The 23,551-nt window shown below is 42.6% G+C and overlaps 1 protein-coding gene across 2 annotated transcripts in view; it reads left to right on the forward strand.

The window, feature by feature from the left end:
- SYNE3 (spectrin repeat containing nuclear envelope family member 3) overlaps positions 1 to 21,799 on the forward strand; it is an 87,881-nt gene extending 66,082 nt beyond the window's left edge. For both annotated transcript variants that reach the window (XM_034769844.1, XM_034769843.1), the window contains 4 exons: positions 750 to 905; positions 5,996 to 6,145; positions 8,480 to 8,518; positions 19,700 to 21,799. In XM_034769844.1, coding sequence (XP_034625735.1) covers positions 750 to 905; positions 5,996 to 6,145; positions 8,480 to 8,518; positions 19,700 to 19,897 — 543 coding nt within the window. In that variant the 3' untranslated portion in view covers positions 19,898 to 21,799. The remainder of the gene's footprint in view (positions 1 to 749; positions 906 to 5,995; positions 6,146 to 8,479; positions 8,519 to 19,699) is intronic.
- The last annotated feature ends 1,752 nt before the right edge of the window (positions 21,800 to 23,551 follow it).

Below are 23,551 nucleotides of genomic sequence, written 5' to 3' on the forward strand. Positions count from 1 at the left end.
GAAAGCACATCCGACATCTTCAATTTGCAAAGGCTGATGTAGGAGCATAGCTTCATGACTCCCATACAAATCAGTGGAAGTCACTCAGTCAAACTCACATGTACTGTTTTGGATATGAAACGGTATGTGTTATAGTAGAGACCCTTGTAAATAGTACCATTATGCCAGGCAGGGAGCTAGGGAAAAAAACACCTGGAACCGTCTGTGTTTTGCTAAATTCCTCATTCCACTGTCAAATTTTAGTAGAGCAAACCCAGTGCCAGATTCTCAGATGGTATAAATCAGCATAGCTCCAGTGCAGATGGTTTACACCAGCTGAGGACCTGGCCCTCCATCTCCTTCCTGTGACCAGTTAATTATAACTTAAATCACAGATGGATGGTGCCTCCTGCTCCATTTCCAATTATTTTATCCTTCTACATGCATAACTCCTATGAAAATCATAGGGGATTTTGTCTACATGGGAAATCCAGACCTAAAGTTCTTCCTTATATTGAGAGCCTGTGGAACTTGAGACTTCAGTGGAAGGTGAGGGTGCTCAGCACCTCTCATGAGGCACTCAGCAATTTGTAGAATTGGCCTCAGTTGAGATGAGACAGGAGAGACCAGACCTGGACCCTGGTGATGCCCCACTGGAGTCAATGGGAATTCAGCAGGAACATGATTGGCTGGTGGTGTCTGAAGGCAGTAATAATAATGTATGTTTCCTTTTTTATAAATTCCTGTTTGGGTTTTGTTCTGTGACTCAGGTGAAGGTGAGCAAAGAGGAAGAGAACAGTCACCTCCTTAAACTCATGAAGGACTTTGAACAGTGGTTACATGTAGAAAATGACAAACTGAGCAAGATTCTTGTCATGAAACCCTCCAGTTGTGAAGAAGTTAAAGCAATACACAGCAAGCTAAAGGTTGGTTTTCAAACACTAATTTTCTGAGTGTAGGGAATTATGTTGGGAGATGAACATAAGAATGGCCATCCTGTGTCATACCAATGGTCTATCTAGCCCAGTATCTTGTCTTCTCATAGGGGCCAGTTCCAGATTGTTCAGAGGGAATGAACAGAACAGGGCAATTATCAAGTGATCTATCCCCTGTCGTCCAGTACCAACTTCTGGCAGTCAGAGGTTTAGGGACACATGCAGCATGGAGTTGCATCCCCAAGTATCTTAGCTAATGGGCATGAATGGACCTATCCTCCAAGAACTTATCTAATTCTTTTTTGAATCCAGTTATACATTTGACATTCACAACATCCCCAGGCAGCAAGTTCCACAGGTTCACTGTGTGTTGTGTGAAGAACTACTTTCTTATGTTTGTTTTAAATCTGCTGCCTATTAATTTCATTGGGTTACCCCTAGTTCTTGTGTTATATCAAGGGGTAGATAACACTTCCCTATTCACTTTCACCACACATTCGTGATTTTATAGACCTCTATCATGTCCTCTCTCAGTCATCTCTTTTCTAAGCTGAGCAGTCCCAGTCTTTTTAACTCTCCTCATATGGAATTTGTTCCATACCCCCAATCACTTTTGTTGCCCTTCTCTGTATTTTGTTCCAATTCTAATATCTTTTCTGAGATGGGACAACCGAACCGCGTGCTGTATTCAAGGGGTGGTCATACCATGAATTCATACAGTGGCATTTATACATTGAGTGGATGTTTTCAGAGAACTATCTACAGTGACTCCAAGATCTCTCTCTTGAGTGGTAGCAACTAATTTAGACCCCATCATTTTATATGTATAGTTGGGATTATCTTTTCCAATGTGCATTGCATTGTACTTGTCAGCATTGAATTTCATCTTTCTATTTTGTTGCCCAGTCTAGTGAGATCCCTTTGTAACTCTTCACAGTCAGCTATGAACTTAACTGTCTTCAGTAATTTAGTATCTGCAGATTTTGCCACCACACTGACACTTTTACAGACACAGGTGCTGCAACACCCCCTGATTTGAAGTGGCTTCCATTATATACAGGGTTTACAGTTTGGTTCAATGGCTCTCAGCACCCCTGTTTACAGATCATTTATGAATATGTTGTACTGTGCACAGATCCTTGAGGGACCTCACTGTTTAATGCATTCCATTTCAAAACTGACCATTTATTTTCTGTCTTTTAACCAGTTACTGATACTTATGGGATAAGAGGGAAGGTCCTCTCGACTCATTGCTTTGCTTAAGACCCTTTCGTGAGGGACCTTGTCAAAGGCTTTCCCAACATCCAAGTACACTGTATCCACTGGATCACCTTTGTTCACATGTTTGACCCCCTCAAAGAAGTCTTATAGATTGATGAGGCGTGATTTCCCTTTACAAAAGCCGTGTTGACTCTTCCCGAACGTATTGTGTCCATGTATGTGTCGGGTCATTTTGTTCTTTTCTGTAGTTTCAACTAGTTTGCTTGGTACTGAAATTGGGTTTAGCAGCCTGCGATTGCCAGGATCAACTCTGGAGCTTTTTTTAAAAATAGCTCCCTGCCGGTCGTCTGATACAGAGGCTGATTTCAGCGAAAAGTTCTATATTCCAGATAGTAGTTCTGCAATTTCATATTTGAGTTCCTTCAGAACTTTTGGGTGAATATCATCGGGTCTTGATGACATATTACTGTTTAATTTCATCAAACTACCAATTCAAATCATTAATTTAGCTTCTGGGTGATGACCTTGTCTTTCTTGGTTGCTTCTTTAGCACCTCGATCATCCATTGACATGCTTCCTGCTCCTGATGTACTTGAAAAAATGTTTTGTTAGTTTCTGTGTCTTTTGCGGGTTGCTCTTCAAATTCTTTTTTGGCCTGCTTAATTGTATTTTTACTCTTGACTTGCTTATGCTCTTTATTGTCCTTTCTATTTGCCTCCAATTTTTAAAGGATGCCCTTTTGCCTCTCACCCCTCTTTTAGTCTGCTGTTTAGCAATGGTGGCATTTGTTTGGTCCTCTTACTGTTTTTTTTATTTGGGGTTTACATGTAGTTTGAATCTCTATTATGGTGTTTTAAAATAGTTTCCATGCAGCTTGCAGGCATTTCACTCTTGTGAATGTTCCTTTTAATTTCCATTTAACTAGCTTCCTCGTTTTTGTGTAGTTCCCCTTTTTGAAGTTAAATGCTACTGTGATAGGTTTCTTTGGTATTTTTCCCTCCACAAGGATGTTAAGCTTAAGTACATTATTGTTGGTTTTACTGAGTGGTTCAGCTATATGCACCTCTTGGACCAGATCCTGTGCACCACTTAGGACTAAATCAAGAATTGCCTCTCCCCTTGTGGGTTCCAGGACTAGCTGCTACAAGAAGCAGTCATTAATGGTGCCTAGAAATTTTATCTGTGAATCCTGTCTAATCTCCCTGAGCATTTCACAGTCACCACCATCCTGGTCAGTTAGTCAGCAGTATATTCCTACTGCTATACTCTTGTTATTCAAGTTTGGACTTTCTAAGGTACCATATTCTAAGATACAGTTTGATTCATTTAAGATTTGTACTATATTTGTCTCTTATGCTTTCTTCCACATATAATGTCACTCTCCCACCAGTACTACCTATTCTGTCATTCCTATATATTTTGTACCCTAGTATTACCATGTCCCATTGATTGTCATTGTTCTACCAAGTTTCTGTGATGTCTTTTATATCAGTATCTTCATTTAATGCCAGTCACTCAAGTTCTCCCATTTTAGTATTTAGACTTATAGCATTTGTATACAAGCACTTATAAAATTTGTCAATATTTAGTGGTCTGCCTTCATGTGATGCAATTGAATGGGACTCTTTTTCATTTGATTGTTTCTCTTCAGTTTACTACCTCTACTTTATCACTTTCTATCCTCTCCTCTTTACTAGGATATAGAGGTATGCTCTTTAATCAATCCTCTGCTAAGGAATGTATTACCTATCCTCTGTCTGAACTGTGTGCTCCTCCACAGCTGTCAGCTGTCCACTATCTCTTAGTTTAAAAACTTCTCTATGGCCTTTTTAATTTTACATGCCAACAATCTAGTTCCATTTTGGTTTAGGTGGAGCCCATCCTTCCTGTATAGGCTCCTCTTTTTCCAAAAGATTCCCCAGTTCCTAAATTGCTTCTCCCAACACCATCATCTCACCCATACATTGAGACTGTGCAGTTTTGCCTGTGGAACTGGAAGCATTTCAGAGAATGCTACATGGAGGTCCTGGACTTTAATTTCTTACCTAGCAGCCTAAATTTGGCCTCGAGGACCTCTCTATTACGTTTCCCTATGTCACTGGTACCTACATATACCACAACCACCACTCCTCCCCAGCACTGAACTTATGTCTATCTAGATGTCTCGAGAGGTTCACAAGCTTTGTACCTTCCAGGCAATTCACCATGTGGCTCTCCTGGTCATCACAAACCAACTACCGTATATACTCGTTCATAAGCTGAATTTTTTTAGTAAAAAAGGGAAGCACCAGAGAAGGGGGTCGGCTTATGAACGGGTATAGAGAGGGAGAGGGGGGACACAGTCCCTCCCCCCAACAGAGGGAGCAAGGAGAGGCAGCACAGCCAGCAGAGACAGAAGGGAAGAGGCAGGGCCAGAGTCTCTCCGCTTCTGGCCACGCTGCTCTCCCCCCAGCCTCCAAAGCAGCTGCAGCCCTGGGGCTGGCAGGCTGCAGCCGTGCCGCTCAGCCCCGCCCCCCAGAGCAGGCTGTGGCCACGCCGCCGGAGCATGCTGTGGCCATGCCGCCCAGCCCGCTGGAACATGCTGCGGCCGCGCCGCCCAGTCTGGCCCGTCGGAGCAGGCTGCGGCCGCGCTGCCCAGCCTGCCGGAGCAGCTCCAGCCAGGCCACAGACATCCTCCCCTGGCTCTCCCCAGATAAGATGGGAAGGGATGGGATGGGGAGAGTGGGGGGGTCCTGGGCTGGGGTCATGTGGGGGATGGTCACAGGGATTACTCCCCTGACTCCCACTTCTCCCCCCCAAAAAAAATTTCCCCACCAGTTGCTGTCCCAGCCCGTCAGGGTAAGCCACTGGAAGGCCAGGACACGTTGTTTACTTAGATTTACCTCTGTGCCTGCGGACGCTCGAGGTAAACCATCTCGGCCCCCCAGCGGCTTATCCTGATGGCCCGGGAGCCAAAGTTTGCTGATCCCTGAATTATAGGGTCGGCTTATGAACGGGTTATAAAAAAATTCCATTTTTACTTCTTGGGGGGGGGGTCGGCTTATAAACAAACCGGCTTATGATCGAGTATATACGGCATATATATATTTCTAATAGCTGAATCCCTGGTTACTATTATCTGTTTGTGTCTTATAACTGGGATTCCCTCCCCCGTAGGGGTATCCTCAGTACAAGAGGATACCAGGATATCATCTGGAAGGAGGGTCCCAACTATGGTATCTTTTCCCTCCATTCCAGCTTGATGTTCTTCTTTCCCAAGACTTTCATCCTCCTCCACAGTACAGGGGCTGAAATGTGGCCAGGAGCCTTTCCAAATTATTTAAAAGCTAAAATCAGCATCCAGGGCCATATCACATCTCCCTTCTATAAAACTCACAGGAGAGGTGGGTGTCCTGGGAAGCATTGGAGTTTTCCACAAATATTCCACTCTTTTAGGGGAGATCTGTAAGAGCCCCCATGCTGCAATGGAAAGCGTAACAACATTAGCGTAAGACATTTTCCCATGTCACAAACAGCCTTGTTTGGCACAGATATTCTAACATTTCTGGCTAAAATCTGTCTTTCATTTTTTATCCTCAGCATTTTAATACTTATAACCAATGCAATAAAATCCACCAACAATTACAACTATTAGAGCAAACCTAACAATAAAAATCCTCAATGTGGAGAAATTCTGCAGCTGTAGACCATCTAGATGAATATGTGATAGCAAAATAAAAATAAATGCATAAACGTAAATGCAGAGTTCCCACCAACTGGATGCAATGCTAATGTCCTTTAAAATGACGAAATCTCTTGTGTTGGCAAGGCAGTGATTCCTTTAAATGCCATGTTGCTGATGAGCTTGTCTTTCCCTGAAGGAGCTGCAGTCTCGTGTTCCTGAGGGGCAACGTCTTTTCGAAGATCTCCGTAGTCTTCAGACAGTTGTTGGGACCTCTGAAGATGTGGAGGACCTGCGTTATCAATGGATGCTCTACAAATCTAAACTCAAAGACTCCACCAGCTCATTGGTAGGTGAACAGGTATCGGAGTTGTTAGTATTAAAGACACTGTAGTACTTTTCCATGATTCTTTTAAGTAACCACTGCTTTTTGACAAATATGGTCCCAATCCAGCAAGGACATAAACATATGCTTAACTTTAAGCATATAGGTAGTCCCATTGAAGTCAATTGAATGTATTTATATATACACACACTTTCAATATTCAGTTAGAAATCCTGTGGCCTCTTTATCTCCACACAAGCAATGCTTGTTACTTTTGCTTGAGTAAACACTTCAGATTTGGCCCAATTGTGATATCATCTAACATGATATCATGTAAGGGACTGAGGCGTAGATGGTCTTGCCTAGTGGTCTCAGCGGGGCTGAGGTCTGTCCACCAGGGACAGGAGTTGCTGGGCTGGAGTTGGAGGAATCGCAAGGCTAGGTCTCATAAACAAGTGCCAGGATCAGAGGCAGAACCAGGTTAGAACTGAGAGGCAAGAATCAGGGTTGAAGTCAGCTGGAGTCAGAGATCAGGAGTAAAGGCAAAGTCTGGCATTGCAGCAGACTGAAATCTGTGTAGTTGCCCAGACAACTTCCTGGGGCAACCACTGGGGTTAAGTAGGAGCACTTGGCCAAACAAAGGGCTGCAGGGTATTGTCAGTCTGAGTCTCTTGGGTTGTATTTCCTGCGGCACCTACTCTCCACAGTGCTCCCTGGCTATGCCTCTATATGGCCTCCTAGTGGTACTGTGGGAATATCAACTCTCCTACATTCTACAGACCTGGGTTCTAGTCCCTGGGTCCTCACACCATGTATCATAGAATACCAGGTTGGAAGGGACCTCAGAAGGTCATTTAGTCTAACCCCCTACTCAAAGCAGGCCCAATCCCCAACTCATAGTTGGTGTGTGTAATATATAACTTTCTCTAAGACATGTAATGAGGAACTCTCAATCAGGGGCTTCCTTCTCTCCCCCACAGAATGTTGTTTTGCATAATTACTGTAACAAGGTTATATGTCCACAGAACTCTATTTGTATAATTGTCTTTTGTTCTGTGGTGCTCTGTGAGCCACTGTGATCAGTATAGTCAAGAACAGAACAGATTGTTTCAGAAAGAAGCTACAGAAGGAGCCAGATTCTTTATAACATTCGCTTCATGGGCTAAGCATTTGGAATGGTATAAAGGGCTGATGTCATAGACAATTGTAATGGATTTTAATGTGAGGACCAAAGTATAGGTCTGGGTAAACATAAAGCTTTATATCAGAGAGTTGTATATGAAAGCACTGTAAAGAAGGTGGAGTTTATCCAGTAACAAATACACCTCTATCCCGATATAACGCTGTCCTCGGGAGCCAAAAAATCTTACTGCATTATAGGTGAAACTGCATTATATCGAACTTGCTTTGATCTGCCGGAGCGTGCAGCCCTGCCTCCCTGGAGCGCTGCTTTACCGCGTTATAGCCGAATTTGTGTTCTATCGGGTCGCGTTGTATCGGGGTAGTGGTTTATTGCAAATAATGATAAAGATATTTGCAGTTAGTTTTAGCATAAATTTGCATAGTTAAGTCCTGATTTTCCGAAGTGACTAGTGATTCTGGGTGCCAAACTTTGAGGTCTGGTTTTCAGATTGTGGGTACCTGGCACTTTCGGCAATAAATCCTCTTTAAAGTATTGTAACTTGGACACCTGAAAAAAGATCTACCTAAAATGATTCAATATTTAGATTTCAGAGTGGTAGCCGTGTTAGTCTGTATCAGCAAAAAGAACGAGGAGTACTTGTGGCACCTTAGAGACTAACAAATTTATTTGAGTATAAGCTTTCGTGGGCTAAAACCCACTTCTTTGAATGCGCATCTTGGCTGTAAGGTGTGGGAGAAAATCTGTAATTTTTGTCCTTCTCCGCTAGTCTTCAAAGAAGCTGTCAATGAGTTTCAAATTGAAAGTATTTATTTAGAACACAAATCCTTTGATTTGCCGTGGAGGTGAAGAGCAGTCTCTGTTAATCAGAAATATTGTAAAATCAGAGTTATTGTGTGGTACATTTTTTGCCCAAGTACCTTGTGTAAGAATACATTTAGTCAATAGGTGTCAGTAAAATCAAAGCTATTTCTTAGGTAACACTGCATCTGACTTACATTGTTAGGAAACAAAATCCATTTGGGCTTTATTCCTGATGTGCATTTAAAAGCTCATTAAACACCAGTCACCTGCTGTTTCAGCCTATCCAGATGACCAGAAATTTGAAAGAAACGTTCCCCCTGTGAAATGAATATTCCGTTATAGGTTCCACTGGGATCTCAGGTTCATGGTATTTTGTGTTTGTGTTTATTTTTTTCATTATTTTTTTTTAACAGACTCCTAGATCTTTGGAAGAACCCGATGGATTCAGAAAGGTACAATATTTTCCAATCATTAAACTCAGAAATGTTAGATTAGAAGTTTCACAGATAATTACTTTTAAATGAGATTTTTTTAAGGTTCTTGAAAAGAGTTGGTTGCATTAGGATAAGTGTCTATGTGAAGCACCTTAATAAGGAAACTGCTCGTCCACAAAGCCTGGTGTACATTTAAAAATTAGTTCAACCTAGCTACGTTGTTCAGGGCTAGGTCGGTGGAAGAATTCTTGTGTTGACCTACCTACCAACTGCCTCTTTGAGAGTTGGGTTAACTACTTCAGCAGAAAAATCCATTCAATTGGTATAGGCTACACTTCGGTTGTAAGCGACACAGATGCAATGCTGTAGCTGAGCGGCTGTAGCAGCTATAGTGTAGACCAGTGGTTTTTAACCCGCGGGCCGCTTGCGGCCCAATTAGCACACAGCTGCGGCCCACATGACATCCTCAGGGCCATACAGGTAGTACATATATTGTGTGGATGTGTCCCACATAACACATAGAGGAGAAAGACATATGCGGCCCACAGTGGTAAAGAGTTTTAAGAAACACTGGTGTAGACATACCCCAAGTTTAAAAAGGAGAAACCGTTTCCTTTTTAAGGGAATTAAATTCCTTCTACTCTCAGAGTATTGCCCTTGGACTATCCTACCATCACAGAAGCGTAGGAACTGGATGTCTGTCCATCTCCTGTGTAGATGAGGGTGAACATTTTTGAAAGTACCTAATAATTTAGGAGCTTACGTCCTCTCCTCAGCATTCCCTATTGGCTGTGTTAGGTAGCTCTCCCCTCGGTGTGCTGGCTTTTATGAATCCTGTTCTTAAGTGCCTATCTATCCCTGTGCATTATATGGGGAGTCTGGGCACCTAACTCGGTGCCGTGGATTCCATTAGACAGCAGGATGTCTAAACATTATGCACTGCAATGCTGAGCCTAAGTCTCCTTTGTAGATTTAGCCCTTAGGAGCCTAAATCTCATTGGAAGTCAACACTAGCCTGGTGGTCTTTGCGGAGTCCCAGAATTGAGCAGTCCCCCTAGTGTGGTCTTGTGTAACTGAATCACATTGTATGGTGCTTGCACAACTCTCTTACAGAATTGTAAATCCCTTGTTTATATGTCCCCTACTGATTAATGGTTGTTTAAGGCTGGCCTGGGTGTTGGTCAGCTCTTTTGTTGTTACTGGAGAACTATCAGTGGGCGACTCCCAAACTCACGACATATTTCAATAACAACCATATAACAGAATCTCATAATTTCATACACACTAACGATATACATATTTTGACAGAACAATGGGTCTCAGCAGATATCTCACATGGCACACTTTGTATGAACACCCATACAACACACCCATATATGAATGATGAATATGGGGATTACTGGGTGCTACTGTGGGGTACAGTGTGTCACAGGTTCCTAATTCACATTTTGGAATTTTAATTTAGCTCATCCAGTCCATGTCCTTTCAAGTGAAAAATTGTAGGTAAAATAAGGTAATTTGCCTAAAGCTATTAGACTAAGCCCTGATTCTGTGCAGCATTCTGTGAAGGAATTTCTCTTGGGACTCACATAAAAGGCTGAAACAACAAAGAGCAGAGACAGTAGACAAAAAGGGATAGGCTTGAAAGAAAAGAAGAAAACACCAGCTTTTGATTAAAGTTAAGGCGCAGTTCTTCTTTTGGGGCCCGATCTTGAGTCTTTCCATTGCCCTTAATGGGATTGAATCAAGCCTTTTATCTCTGCCAGCATTTGCTTGGTTCATAAATAAAGTTGGTTCCCACTTTACATCATCTCATCTGCCTTGTTATTAGATGGTACAGATTGAGACTTTATTTAGATAATGCAAAGTTAAATGAATGAATAATGAGTTTTGTGATTATATCACCACACAAATAACTCTTGATCTCTCCCTCTGAGAACCACATCCCATTCCTGTTAAGGGATGCTAAACACTCACACCTGGCATTAAGTCTCCTTGTTATGCACATGCGGATCTTGTCCTCCCTAAATCCTCCCCATGCCAAGGCTTCCCAGTGCAGCAAGGCTATTCCCCAGGTGTACAAAAGATGCGGTAAAGCCCTACCCAGTTCATATCCTGGTGAAGTACTAGTATGTGCACTGGTAATGTCCGATGATACCTGCATGAAATATTGGCAGGTTAGTATCAGTTAGGCCCACACTAGGCAAATCATCCCTGCCGAGAAGCACTGAAGCCCTTCCCTGACTTCTGAACGACTACCCAGTGCAAAGGGAGAGAGACAAAGAAATTCAGAAAAAGAACCAGAACGCGCTGTGGACGAGAATACAGTAGTTCCCTTTGCACCTAAAAGAACATTGTCAGGCGTTTCTAGGTACCAGGTGATTTAGAAATGCTAATGATCCAGATGCTGCTGTCATTTACACCCCCTTACACCAGTGACGGTCCATGGACCTCAATGGAGTTATCCCGGATTCATGTTGCTGCCACTGAAAGCAGAATTGGGTCCGTTATGACCAGAAATACATCTATGAGTTAAACATCCCTTGACATAACAGCATGTGGTCTAGCTCACGAGAATTAGAAAGTGACATTGACCAGTCTCAGTGCTATCCGAGCTGGGAGAAGGACAAAAAGTATAAATAGGGAGCTGCAAATGAGAGTTTTAAAATATTTGTAGTTGCTTTTTAAAATTCAGGTTAAATGATCTATGGTGGTGTCAGTAGCTGAGTGAAGGATTTTTTTAAATATACATTTTATGTTGGTTGTATCCTTCAAAACTGCAGCAAATGAAAATTCTCTAGGTGAATGACTAATAATGTCCTGAGTTAATTAACTTGTACCTGAAATACTGCACCACTCGTGGGAATGGGCTGCATCACCTCATAACTTGTAAAATCCACTCCCCTAGCATGTGTGCAGTAAGAGCAGAGCCCTGTTTGGGGGACTTGAATGGTGCCTAGGCCATGTGCTGATCCTCTGCTCAGGGGGTGAATTTCGGCTTGGATGATTTGTGACATCCCTCTTTATAGAAGCCTTATAGGAGCAGCAGCAGGGGCAGAATATGAGGTGCTGAATTGATCTGCTTCTATGATGTGTTGTTCTTGGTGATTCTCATTTCATCTTCCATGTTTTAATAGTTTGGGGTCAGGGTATAGAGGGGCACAGATGCTGCCAGTCTCATTCCATGTCGTTCTGCCTCCATTCCATTGCATGGCTGAATATTGTCAATGTCAGAGCCTCTTCCATTTATATTAATGTGCTTCTTTCTACTCACTCCCTCTCTCATTCTTCTTGTCTACTGAGGACATGCCCCTCGCTAGACCTTCCCCCGAGATGAACACAAAGAGATCATTATCCCATAAAGAGTGATACCTTATAGACCAACCGAAAAAAAACATTTGCAGGAAATTGTATCAGCTGCTGTGAGTTTTTGGCAGGTGCCCGTGATGGGGTAACATGTATGTATATGTGTCTGTAGTGCACCTAGCACATGTAACCTTTGAAGGTTGGCTCCTAGCCAACTGAAAATATTCCATGAGCATTTTTATATATAGGATATCCAAAGCTGGTTGTTTCTAAGGCTAGGTAGCATTGTCTGGTTTTTTTTTTTTTCCAAAGTAATTACAGTTCCTTGTTGCACAAATAATTTTGGCTTTATTGTTTGTACAAACAAAATAATTAGGGTTTATTAAATTTGTAGTCACCTAATTGCTTCTCTTTGAGAAATTGCTGGACGTAATCTCAAACAGCACATGGGCAAGAGGGAGTGTGTAATTTAATCTTCTTTAGAAGTCACCATAGATCTTGAGTCAATCAAATTAATGCAGCCATCCAGGAAACAGTGGACAAAGCTATAGCACTCACTCCTTGTCTGGGAGAAAACACTAATAACACAGACTGAACTTAAGATATGACAAGAAGTATACAGGAAACAAAATCCGTTTACAGTAACACAATATATATATATATATAGTCCTGTTAAAAATGCATCATAGGTTTTATGGTTTTGGCGGTCAGACTCATGGCAGGTGTATGGTCATTTAAAGTTTGCTGTAAAATAACATCCTTGGTAAAATGGAAATTGCTTTTTAAAAAGTGCATTAAAGTGACACATTTTTCCCAGTTTAATGCATGTTTTATGAACACTGAGAAAATCTTTCCCCCTAAATAAGAGAAATCTTTCCCCTTGAACCAAAACTTCAGAGCCAAATATACCAGGTCATTGGAGTAGTTCAGATCTGGATCTTAGATTTGTGGCAGGAGCCTATCTTTGCTCCAACCATGAACATTTTCTTCCCAACATTTTCTTGGCCTATGTGGTTTTTGTTCATTTCATGCACCCAGGCCAGCCTGTAGGTTTAGGAATCAAACAACAATACATGCTCCAAACGTGCATGATTCACAGCAAGATGGACTTCTTACCATTTAAAACAGTGACATAGATTCACCCCTCCAGGGACATAAGGGTAGTATCCCTGCTTTCTGGGCCAACTGTGTAGGTTAGGACTGCATGGGGGAGGGCAGCGTTCAGTTTCGCTGAGACGTTATAGGAGCCCCATCAGCAGAGACTTCCCAGGAAAAAGGCTGAATCAACCTGGCTTTGCCTCCTCCCATAGTGGGAGACTGGGCCAGGCAGCTTCACCCACTAGTGAAGCCACCACTTCACCTTACTACTACATCCTAATTCTGCTGCCAAGGGATCTTCTAGAGAGTGAATCTATCCCAGTGTTTGTAGATCTAGCGCTGGTTACAGTACGTGCCCAGAAAGTGGAGTCTCCTATTTATCCACAAGACAAACCAGCAGTGCAAGCTGCATACACTGCCCCATCCTGGGTCTTTAAGGTGAGACGCCACCCTAGGAGTAAGAAGGTATCTTAGTTTCCATGTCCATTGAGTCCTTGAGTCCCATCCTTCTGCTGAGGACGCCAGGAGGGTTCCAATTAGTTCTGAATGAAGGTGTGATGTTCATTTTCTTTGCAAGAAAGATACTTCCAATGAACTGTTCCGGTAACGGCAAATCTTAGCGTTATTTTGTGAAGGAATATTGTAATCGCCTCGTAACTGCAGGAAGCCGGAGGGAGTTGTGGTGGCTAGAAGCAGAATAAAGTCAGTTTTTGGCACCTTTAAACACCTTTTTTATATTTGTATAACAATTGCCATCCACCTTTCACTCTGGTAGGGTTCTCAAGGCACTTGTTTGAATAGGACCAGTTTAAATGCACATTACCTTGTTTAGAAACTTTATCTATAATTCTGCTTGGGATTATTCAGCAGAACAAGGATAAATCTTTGGTTGCTTATAACAGGGCATGCTTTCGCTCCAGTCTTCTTGCCCACAAAAACTGCACAGACACCACAAGTTGTGCATTTGCAATGCTTTTTATTTTGCGTTCCCTTCACCAATTTCCCTTGACCACCACAGTCCCCATGCAACTGTCTGGTTACAATTTCTTCTGTGCTTTAGGCCCTCTCATCAAGACCTCAGGGGAACAGAGGTTGCCCGTTCCTCAAGTCTCTGTGGATATGTCTACACTGCAGTTAAAACCCCGTGACTGGCCTGTGACAGCTGACTCGGGCTGCAAGGTTGTTTAATCGTAGTGTAGCCATCCGGGCTCAGGCTGGAACCCGGGCTCTAGGACTCTGCAAGGTGGGAGGATCCCAGAGTTTGGGCTGAAGCCCGAGTTGGAATGTCTACACTGCCATTAAACAGCCCATCAGCCTGAGCCCTGGGAGCCCAAGTCAGCTGGTACAGGCCAGCCACAGGTGTGTAATTGCCGTGTAGATATACCCTTGTGTGCCTGGGTTCAGCTAGCCCGGTTCCCACCCTGCTCCCCCGCACTTCCTTCTTTTTTATCAGACTTGGGTTGATAGGCTAATTGGCTCTTGGTCCCACCCAGCCTGCCAGCCTGGTTATCTAATTATCTCAATCAACTTTCTCTGCAGAACTAATTGGTTTTTGAGTGATCAGAGTGTGCGCTGTCCTGTTCACTCCCTGGACTCTGTCATTCCCCTGACCTATTCTAATGGGAGACCGGGCGTCAGTTTTGTAGCAGCACTGAAGGTTATCTCCTGGATGCACCACCATACCTGCTGCTCACTGTCCCTATACGTCTGTTTATTAATCTTCCCCACTGCTTCCTAAACGCTTATCAAGGATCAAATATCCCCAATTTAAAAAAAATAAAAATAAAGGAGGGGGGGAAGATAGAGAAAGAAAGCAGCTTCCATTGATCATGTCATGAGCTTGGTGAGTTCAAAACCAGAAACTTGTGTGTCCTTATGTATAAAGAATTGTCGAAGGCAATGTTTTCTTCTCTGCAATGCTGCTCTATCAGATCCAGTGCCACCACTTTGCCTGTGGCATTATTATCCTAAGTGCATGTTGTGCCATATCTATCTGTAGACCCAGCTGTCGTAAATCCATCCATGTCACAGTAACATATGGCAGCATACTTAGTTTTAAGCGACTTTGCAGCAGAAACTTTGAAATGTCGTCCATATGTCTTCTGAGACTCAGACTATAAACTGCTGGTTTGTTTCTTGCTGTGATTTTAAATTGACCCTTGTACAAAGACTATGGCTGTTAGGCTAGTCAACTCTGTGTTCTTCTGAGTGCACCGGAGGAATTAAAAACCCTGGGATTTGCCTGTCTGCTTATGAACTGCGTAGCTTTCAAAATTCCCACAGATGTTGCATGGGCACGCACATCCCCACCCACCTATTTTAAAAACGTTAAGGTTACAAACCCAAGCATTCCATAGGTAAGAAGTGCCAGAATTAATATTGTTTTTGTAATCTCAGTTCAGCCCCCTGTGCATTATGATACAGTCTTTAATTATGTGATCTTTTTTTTTTTCCATGGGACCCCTGATATGTACAGCAGCTCTGGAGATGCTTCTTTTTTTTTTGTCTGATATGCCTGGCACATATAGATAGCAGCGAAGTCATTAAACTCACAGATAAGTTGTGTACCATTAGCTGGACAGGCTGTGGTTTATGATGCTACTATCTCTTAGGTCCCTAGGACAAATTAACACAACATTCTCCTGTATTCTGGATTATGATCAAAACCAAGTCAGAGGGAGAGTAGTAGGAAAATATTCTTTGCAGTGTTGTTGTAGCCATGTTGGTCCCAGGATATGAGAGAGACAAGGTGGGTGAGGTAATACCTTTTATTGGTCCAGAGCTGTCACTCTGATGGTGAAAGAGACAGAGACCAAGCTTTCAAGCTACAAGAGCAAGAACAAACTGGTGTGTGAAATACAAGATTATGACCTTGCTATATGATCAGGCAAAATGGAGAAGCTGGGCTCTGTAGGAAAAAATTATTCTTCAACCCCAGCAAGGAAATAGGTTAGAAACTGCAGGCAAAGTAAATTCATTTTCCTTGCCTCAAGTTTTTCCCCAGTGTGAAAGTCCCTCTTTGCACAATAGATGTAATGCCAGATTTGGCTACTGTTAGTCTCATTGAGTGGTATCTTACTCTACTAAAAGCCCCAGTGAAATAAAGTCTTAGCTTATAAATAAGGCAGCCTCAGAAAAATAGTATATGTAAGATACACAGAGCCATGAAAGGCAGTATTGTTTTGCAGCATTTAGTGGTGGATCTTGAAGCACTTGACAAGCAGTATTTAAGCCTTGTAACACATCTGTGGGTAAGGCCATTGCCTATTTTACAGAGGGGGAAACTGAGCCATGGTTTCTTATCCTTGCATTGAATTAATGACCAGGCTTGGGAGTAGAATTCATGTGTTCCTTGTATCCCTAAGGCACAACTCCTGCTGGCAAGCATTGTACGGAGCTCTGTCAGCTGGGCTTCCAGACAGTCAGGGCTAGAGATGCCTATTAGCCATAGCTCTGTCTTGAGCAGAGCATGGAGCCACACCACACCAGAGGGGCATGGAGGAGCCGGCCTCAGAGGCCATTTCTGCTGGAGTTTGTGGATGCGCTGGGAGAGTGCATCCACTACTACACCCCTTTATGGGGTGCGCCTCTCTCCATCCCTGAGGCTGGCGTGGAGGGGTAGGGACCTGACTTTTCCCCCTCCTAGCCTCCTTTGTGCACCTTTAAGATTATTCAGGCAGTCCATGGAAGTTGAGGGGAAGGCTCCATGCACCCTTCTCACCACCATTGAGCACCTGCTGAAGACCAAGCAGAGTTTGGCCCTCAGTGAGCAACCTCCTCCCCTCTACACCTCCTTAGGAGAGCTGGCACAGGCAAGAGAGAGTGAGAGAGAGACTACACTTACTGGCAACGTGGATGCCCTAGGAAGTCCTGGATACTGTTAAGGCACCTGCTGGATGACAACAGAAGTGGAGATGAGCCACAAATGGAAAAGCCTAGTGCCTCTGTACCCCCTCTCCGGCAGGAATAAATAACTAGGAGGGCAAATGCAGAGCAGCTGGCTTGGCAATTAGCTCCAAACATAAGGCAATATTGAATTCTGGAGAGTTATCTGATGGGATTTACAAGAGCGCCAAAGGGAGTTAGGAGCACAAGTCAATTAACTCCCTCAGGTGCTTTTGAAAATCTCATCTGTAATGTCCATCCCTCACTGAGCTGTACACTATTATAGGGAACTCTCCTTTAATAATGCTGATATTAAACCTTGTGCCAGAGAGAATAGTACTTCCACGTCCTGTTCCTGATAGAAGTGCTCATTTTCTGACAGTGGGAGAAAGAGTTACTCTTCATCTTCACAAGGCAAGGATAATTCTGCCTCAGATCTTCCATCAAACAAAACTAACTCTGTTGGCAAATAGCAGTAAACATAGTCTGGTTTTGCATGGCTCTGGAGTCTGAAAGACAGGAATTTAGAATAAGTATCTCTACCACATTGCTGCACTAGGCTATTATGGTGGCAATGGAGAATTAAACAGGAATAGAGAAGAACTAGTGAAAATAGAAATCCCTAGTGAAATGCCATTGATTTACATAGCTCCAAGGAGATGGTGGTGATGTTGAAGAAGAGCCTGTTTTGTAGAATCTAGAGCCGAACCCTGAATACTTCACTCAGGACTTGATGCTGCCACCTGTACTCATGGTTATTAGTACCTTACTCTGTGACTAACCCCTTTGTAATCAGTGGGACTATTCAAAGTAAGGGTGTGAATTCCCTCTCCCAGCTCAGATTTTATTCAGTCCTTGGGCAAAACTTTTATTTAAGAGTGTACTAAGGACGTTAGGGTTTGGCCTGTAGGACTAATAGAAGGGAAAAACCTATAAGGACACCCAGTTGTGTCTAGTGCATTGGACACAATAATCAAGAACAGTAGATCCGTATGTAGAAATGGCTCCTGCAATGCTACCAGGGTCACTAAGTTTTGATTTGCTGTGTAAAGGCCAGCTGTGCACGGTGAAGTTCCCTCAGGGAACACCTTAATTTAGACTCCCAATTTTCTCTAGTACTTCATTGAAAGCGAAAGATGAACACAAGCAGCTGAAGCACCCAACATATTCTCAAAGGGCTGGGAGTTTTCACTGACTTCAATGGAATTTGGATCAGGCCTTAACCCAGTCACAATGCAGCAAGTCAGAAAGGGTAGAACAAACACCTGTCACTCTATTGCCTCAACATCCGCCAGATCCAATAACTAGATCTCCATCAGTCATTTGATACAGCAGAAATAAATCAGCTGTAACAGAAGAATATTTTTACAGAATCATTATCTCATGCTCTGAAACTGTGTCTGGGTTGTGTGCCTTGGCAATTTCTATAAATGCCCCAGCATTTATATATAGCAGCAGGAGGTTGAGGAGCTTAGTTACAAGGGGGAGAAACATCTCCACAATTTCTAATACTGACCATTCGTCTGTGACAATGTTCTAGTCTATTGACATTATCTTCTCTGCTGGTGTTTTCAAAGGGCAGGCTGTGTTGGTAATGCAGTGGGAGGAAGGTATGAATGAGAGCCGGAGTTTGAATTTCTAATCCCAGCTCTGACACTGATTTCCTTTGTGGCTTTGAGCAAGTCACTTAACTTATCTGTTTCCTCGTTTGTGAAATGAGGATACTACCCTTCACAGGTGTGTTATGAGAATTAATTAATTAAGATTTGTAAAGTATGTAAATGACTGGTATTGGGTAGATGCTAAATATCATTACTATGCTGCCAATGTAAATCCAGGCCTGCTGAAAAAACTGCCTCACCCGAGTATTTGGTTACTTTTAACCTTTTTTTTTCCTGAGAGAGATCTTTAATAATCACCAGGAATCCTGCCACTGGGAACCCTCCACTTTAATGAGTATTTCCTGAAGTCCCAGGCCCAAATTCTGGTTTGTAACATTGGTGTATATCCAAAGCAACTCCTTGCGGGCAATAGAATTATTCTCGATTTACACCAGTGTAACTGAGCAGAATTTGGCTCTTCTCTTCCTTTCGTGGGGTACTTCATGTTAAAGCCAGCTTTCACCATCTGTTGTGCTGCTGCCTTTTCTTTGTCATTCTGTTGCATCTTGTGAAGTATAAAATTTGTCTGGCAAAGCATGAGAAACAGTGGATTGGCTGTAATAATGCGGGAGCCTTTTCCTGCTTTCCCTACACATGGGGAAGGTCAGCAATAAACAGAGAGAGCCCAAGGATCAGACTGCACTGGGAGACCAAACCAAATCATATCTCTGAATGATCTGGCCATAATGAATACAAACAGCATATGAAGCTCCTCTTCCGAGACAAAGCCTAAGGCTGTTTGGCTTCTCCCAGGAAGCAAAGCTTTCATTTTGCTGTGACATATTAGCTGCTAAAATAGACTTTTTCTCCTCAACATTCCCTGGGAGCAGACCAATTAGCAGTCGGGGGGGGGGGTGCACACGTGGAGTTATAATTGCTTAGTAATCAGAAACCTGACCCTGAGGATCATTGTTTTCTTCCTCCAGTGAAGCCAAACAATAATTCTCAAGAAAATAATTCCTAGCACTGAGGTCTATTAGCCCATGGAATAACCTAAGAGAGGTGGTTCAAGCGCCATTACTTTAATCAGTCAAACTGCACAGAACATGCAGGAATATATCACGGGGACCAGTTCTGCACTGGATAAGATGGGCTAAAAGGTCTTTTTCACCTCCATTATCACTGATTCTAGGAAATATTTGAGGTGTCTTTACTCCCTGCCCGTCGCACCTCCCCCAATTATTGTCATTATTTTTCTTGTTAATATGCTCAATAAATCCGTCATCCCCGTTTGGTTTGTGTCTTTTAGAGACGTCCAGGGAGGATGTGTCCTTTCCTGCACCGTGTGTGCTGGGCAGCACTGCCACTGCAGATACTCCTGCTGTTCTTGCTGCTCCTGGCGTTTCTGCTCCCCTTGGTGGAGGAGACCCACAGCTGCAAGTTTGCCAACAACTTTGCCCGCTCCTTCAACTTGATGCTGAGATACGAAGGCCCTCCTCCAACTTAACTCCTCTACAGGCACATGGCAAAAAGTGACTGGTTTAGACATCCAGGCTGCTTTTTCCTGGGTGTCTTGACTATTGCTAGTCCTTTAAATCTAGGGCTTCTAACATGGCCACTAGATTAACTGGAAACATCATCAAATAAATGCAGCATAAGGTTAGTCCATATAAATCAGGTATTAACAGTTAGAGCTAAATTAATATTTTTACAATATTATATGAATATATTTATACTATGAGTGTATATATATATATATATTTTGTGTGTGTGTGTGTATATATAACTATAATGAAAAAAATCTAAACTCCACTGTTTTGGTCTAATCCTGCAATGTTTTTGCTTCTGCCTTTGTTCAGCTACGAATAGCAGGTATTTTAAAAAACTGAGTTCTTGTTGTTTACAACTGAAATCAAAGTGAGTGTGAGAAAATAAGGGATGTTCTGTGGAATCATGTGCTAGGAAAAATTGTCTCTGAGAGTGAGATGCAATGGAATCATGTTTAAATACGCTGTTTAACATTTAGCCTTACCAAAAGGGGAAGTTTCTATTTGGGATCAGTAGCTAGTTTTTCTATTGCTTGATTCAGTCACCACTGATGCCAATGCAAAAACTGCTATTGACGTCAGTGGGTGTGAGACCAGGCCCACAGTATATTCAAATGCTCTCTGTGACTGTCTACCAACTTTTTTTTAATGCTTGTCCTCTGTCACTCCTGAAGTATGAGAGATTAACTCGGGCAAGGAAAGCTGAAAATAATGGGGCATTTTTCTAAACCTCACTCTATAGTGAAATGATTTTGGAACCAAATTGTAATTTTTATTTTATTTTGTGCAGCTACAGTGTACAAAGCTCTGTGTAGCAGTGAACTGTGCAAGAGAGAAAAATATGATCTTGTCCCCCCTTTTTAAACTATAAAAATCATCCACACGAATGGTTTTTGCACAGAAATTGCTCTGGGATGGACCCCATGATTTGGACAGTGGGATGTAGCTTGTCTCGGCCTCAGCATACACAATGGTCTCAGCACAGAAATATATTAACAAATGCAGTCAATAAACATGATTCCTTCCTAGCAGGCGTTATGGCAGTGGTTTGCTAACAAAACCTGACATAGTGTAACTGCATCAAGCACAATTATACTACAAGTTTTTAAAAAGTCTGAGGTCCGAGACACTGAGAATTGTCATCCTTTTACCTGGTCTTGTGCTTGTTTTCATCAGCTCTTCTTTTGTAACAGAAATGTATGCATTCAGTGTGCTTTTTAACGTAAATGCGGTTCACAGCATTATTATGATGAAACAACCATTTCCTGGTGGTGTTTTACCTAATTGGAGCCTGCATCTTGTCCAAAGGTAGGAAAGGGAATTGTTTCAAATACTTTGTGGCACTTCTTTGGTTCACCCCCCTTTTTTTCTGTTCATTTTTATCCTCAGAGTCCTACTCGTCATACTGTCAGTCGAAAAATCTTAGTTCGTTTCCCCTACCCTGGCTATTTCTTTGGATGAAACTTGAATTCTAGGTGGCAGCAACTGACTTTTTTGTCTCTCGCCAAACAAGTCCCAAAATAGTATCAATTTTATACTGGATACGCATTATTGTATACCTGTAGGTGGGACTCACATTTTTTTGTATCATAACACATACAGGAGGTTAATTACATCCTGCCATATTCTACTCTGCATACAAAACTCCAATTCCCTAAAATAAAAGGTAGAAGATGGCCCATAGTTACATGTGTTATATTATTTGATGTAAATTATGTACTAACTACAGACCCAATTCCACTAAGTATATTGGTGATTACAAGAACAGCCAAAGGTCCATCTAGCCTAGAATCCTGTCTTTCGACCGTGGCCAATGCCAGGTGCTTCAGAGGGAATGAACAGAACAGGAAATCATCAAGTGATCCATCCCCTGTCGCCCATTCCCAGCTTCTGGCAAACACAGGCTAGGGACACCATCTGCCTTTCCTGGCTAATAGCTATTAATGGACCTATCCTCCATGAATTTATCTAGTTCTTTTTGAACCCTGTTATAGTCTTGGCCTTCACAACATCCTCTGGCAAAGAGTCCCACAGGTTGACTGTGTGTTGTATGTTACCCCTGCCTACTATGTCAATAATTATGAAGAGTTGAAAAAACAAAGTTCAGATCTGAGATTCCCCCAAAGTCTTTAAAAAAAATTTGTTTTGATAAAGAGAGGGAAGAGAGGACAAGGTAGCATAGGAGGGAGGAGATATTGAGGAGTTCTGAATAGAAGGGAATAGGCAGCAGTGGGGGGAGAGAGGTAAGAAGGTGGGTGCAGATAGAGAAGGTGGGAGAAAAAAGAATAGGGTATGAAAAAGGAAGGCATGAACGGTAAGAATATAGAATGCAAGAACAATCTCTATTAGGGTCCCTCTAGTCCAGTGGTTTTCAACCTTTTTTCATTTGCGGACCCCTGAAAAAATTTGAATGGAGGTGCAGACCCATTTGGAAATCTTAGACATAGTCTGTGGATCCCCAGCGGTCCATGGACCACATGTTGAAAATCACTGATCTAGTCCATCTCTATGCCTATTCAGGATTATTTACCATTGTACATTGTCCAGTCTAATTTAAAATGTCCAAGTGGTGGGGCCTTTACCATTTCTCTAAGGAGACTATTCCCCTGCAGAGAGCTCTCACTGTCACGGAGGTCTTGTCTACACAAACATTTTTCTTCATGCTTCCTGCAATTGCAGTGACACCAGGGTCAGCACGGGTGGGAGTTCTAATACAGCAAGAATACTGGTGTTCTAACAAACATGTTGTCTAACCCCACTCAGAGCAGGTGGAGTGGACAAGGTGGTCAAATTGCTATCTGCTGCTCATGGCCCACCTACACTGGAGCTAGATCATTGCTAGAGCTGGTCAAAATGTTTCAAATTTAGGAATTCTGATGAAAAATGTCATTGAAATTTTGAAATCCAGCTCCAAAAAAAAAGGAAACAGTTATTTTTGTACATTTTTCAGTCAGCTAGGAAATTAGAAGGAAAAACGCCAGAGTAGGCAGAGCCAGAGGGGAGAAATGCAGCAGAAGGAAGAGCAGAGGAGGATCTGAAGCGATGTCGATTAAAAACTGGCAGTTAAGAGCTAGGAAAAGAGAGAGGAGACTGGTGACTTAAAGCAGAAAGGTGACAAGAAGAAGAAATTGTGAAAGACAAATAAGGGGTTTAAATATAAACAGGAAGGAAAGGAAGGCATCAAGCTGTGTCCTCCTTTGCAAAGGAGACAGATGGAAAGGGACTATAATTCACAAGTGATGCAGCAAATGAATTCCTTCTTTGCAACTGTTATTTCCAGCAGAGAAGAGAGACACATCCTCCTCTCCCCCAGTTAGCTGGTTCAAGAGCCATGCAAATTCTACTCTGTGCAGCAAGAATTTAATCATCTAAGCTCTGAACCATGTGCTTCTCCCACCTCCATTTCAAACCATTTCAATGTGTACAAAGAACCAGAAGGGGGATGGGGCAGGATAGAGATGTAGCAGTGTTTGTAGCATAGCCACATTCTGCTTCGTTGAGGGGTGTTGTGGTCAGGAAATGAAATAAAACAGGATGAAAGGCAGGAGAGAAAAAGAACTATAACAAGTGGGAAAAGTTAGTTAAGGTGAAGATCAAGGAGGAAATGGTCAGAT

This window comes from Trachemys scripta, chromosome 4 (assembly GCF_013100865.1).
Source record: "Trachemys scripta elegans isolate TJP31775 chromosome 4, CAS_Tse_1.0, whole genome shotgun sequence".
NCBI lineage: Eukaryota > Metazoa > Chordata > Testudines > Emydidae > Trachemys > Trachemys scripta.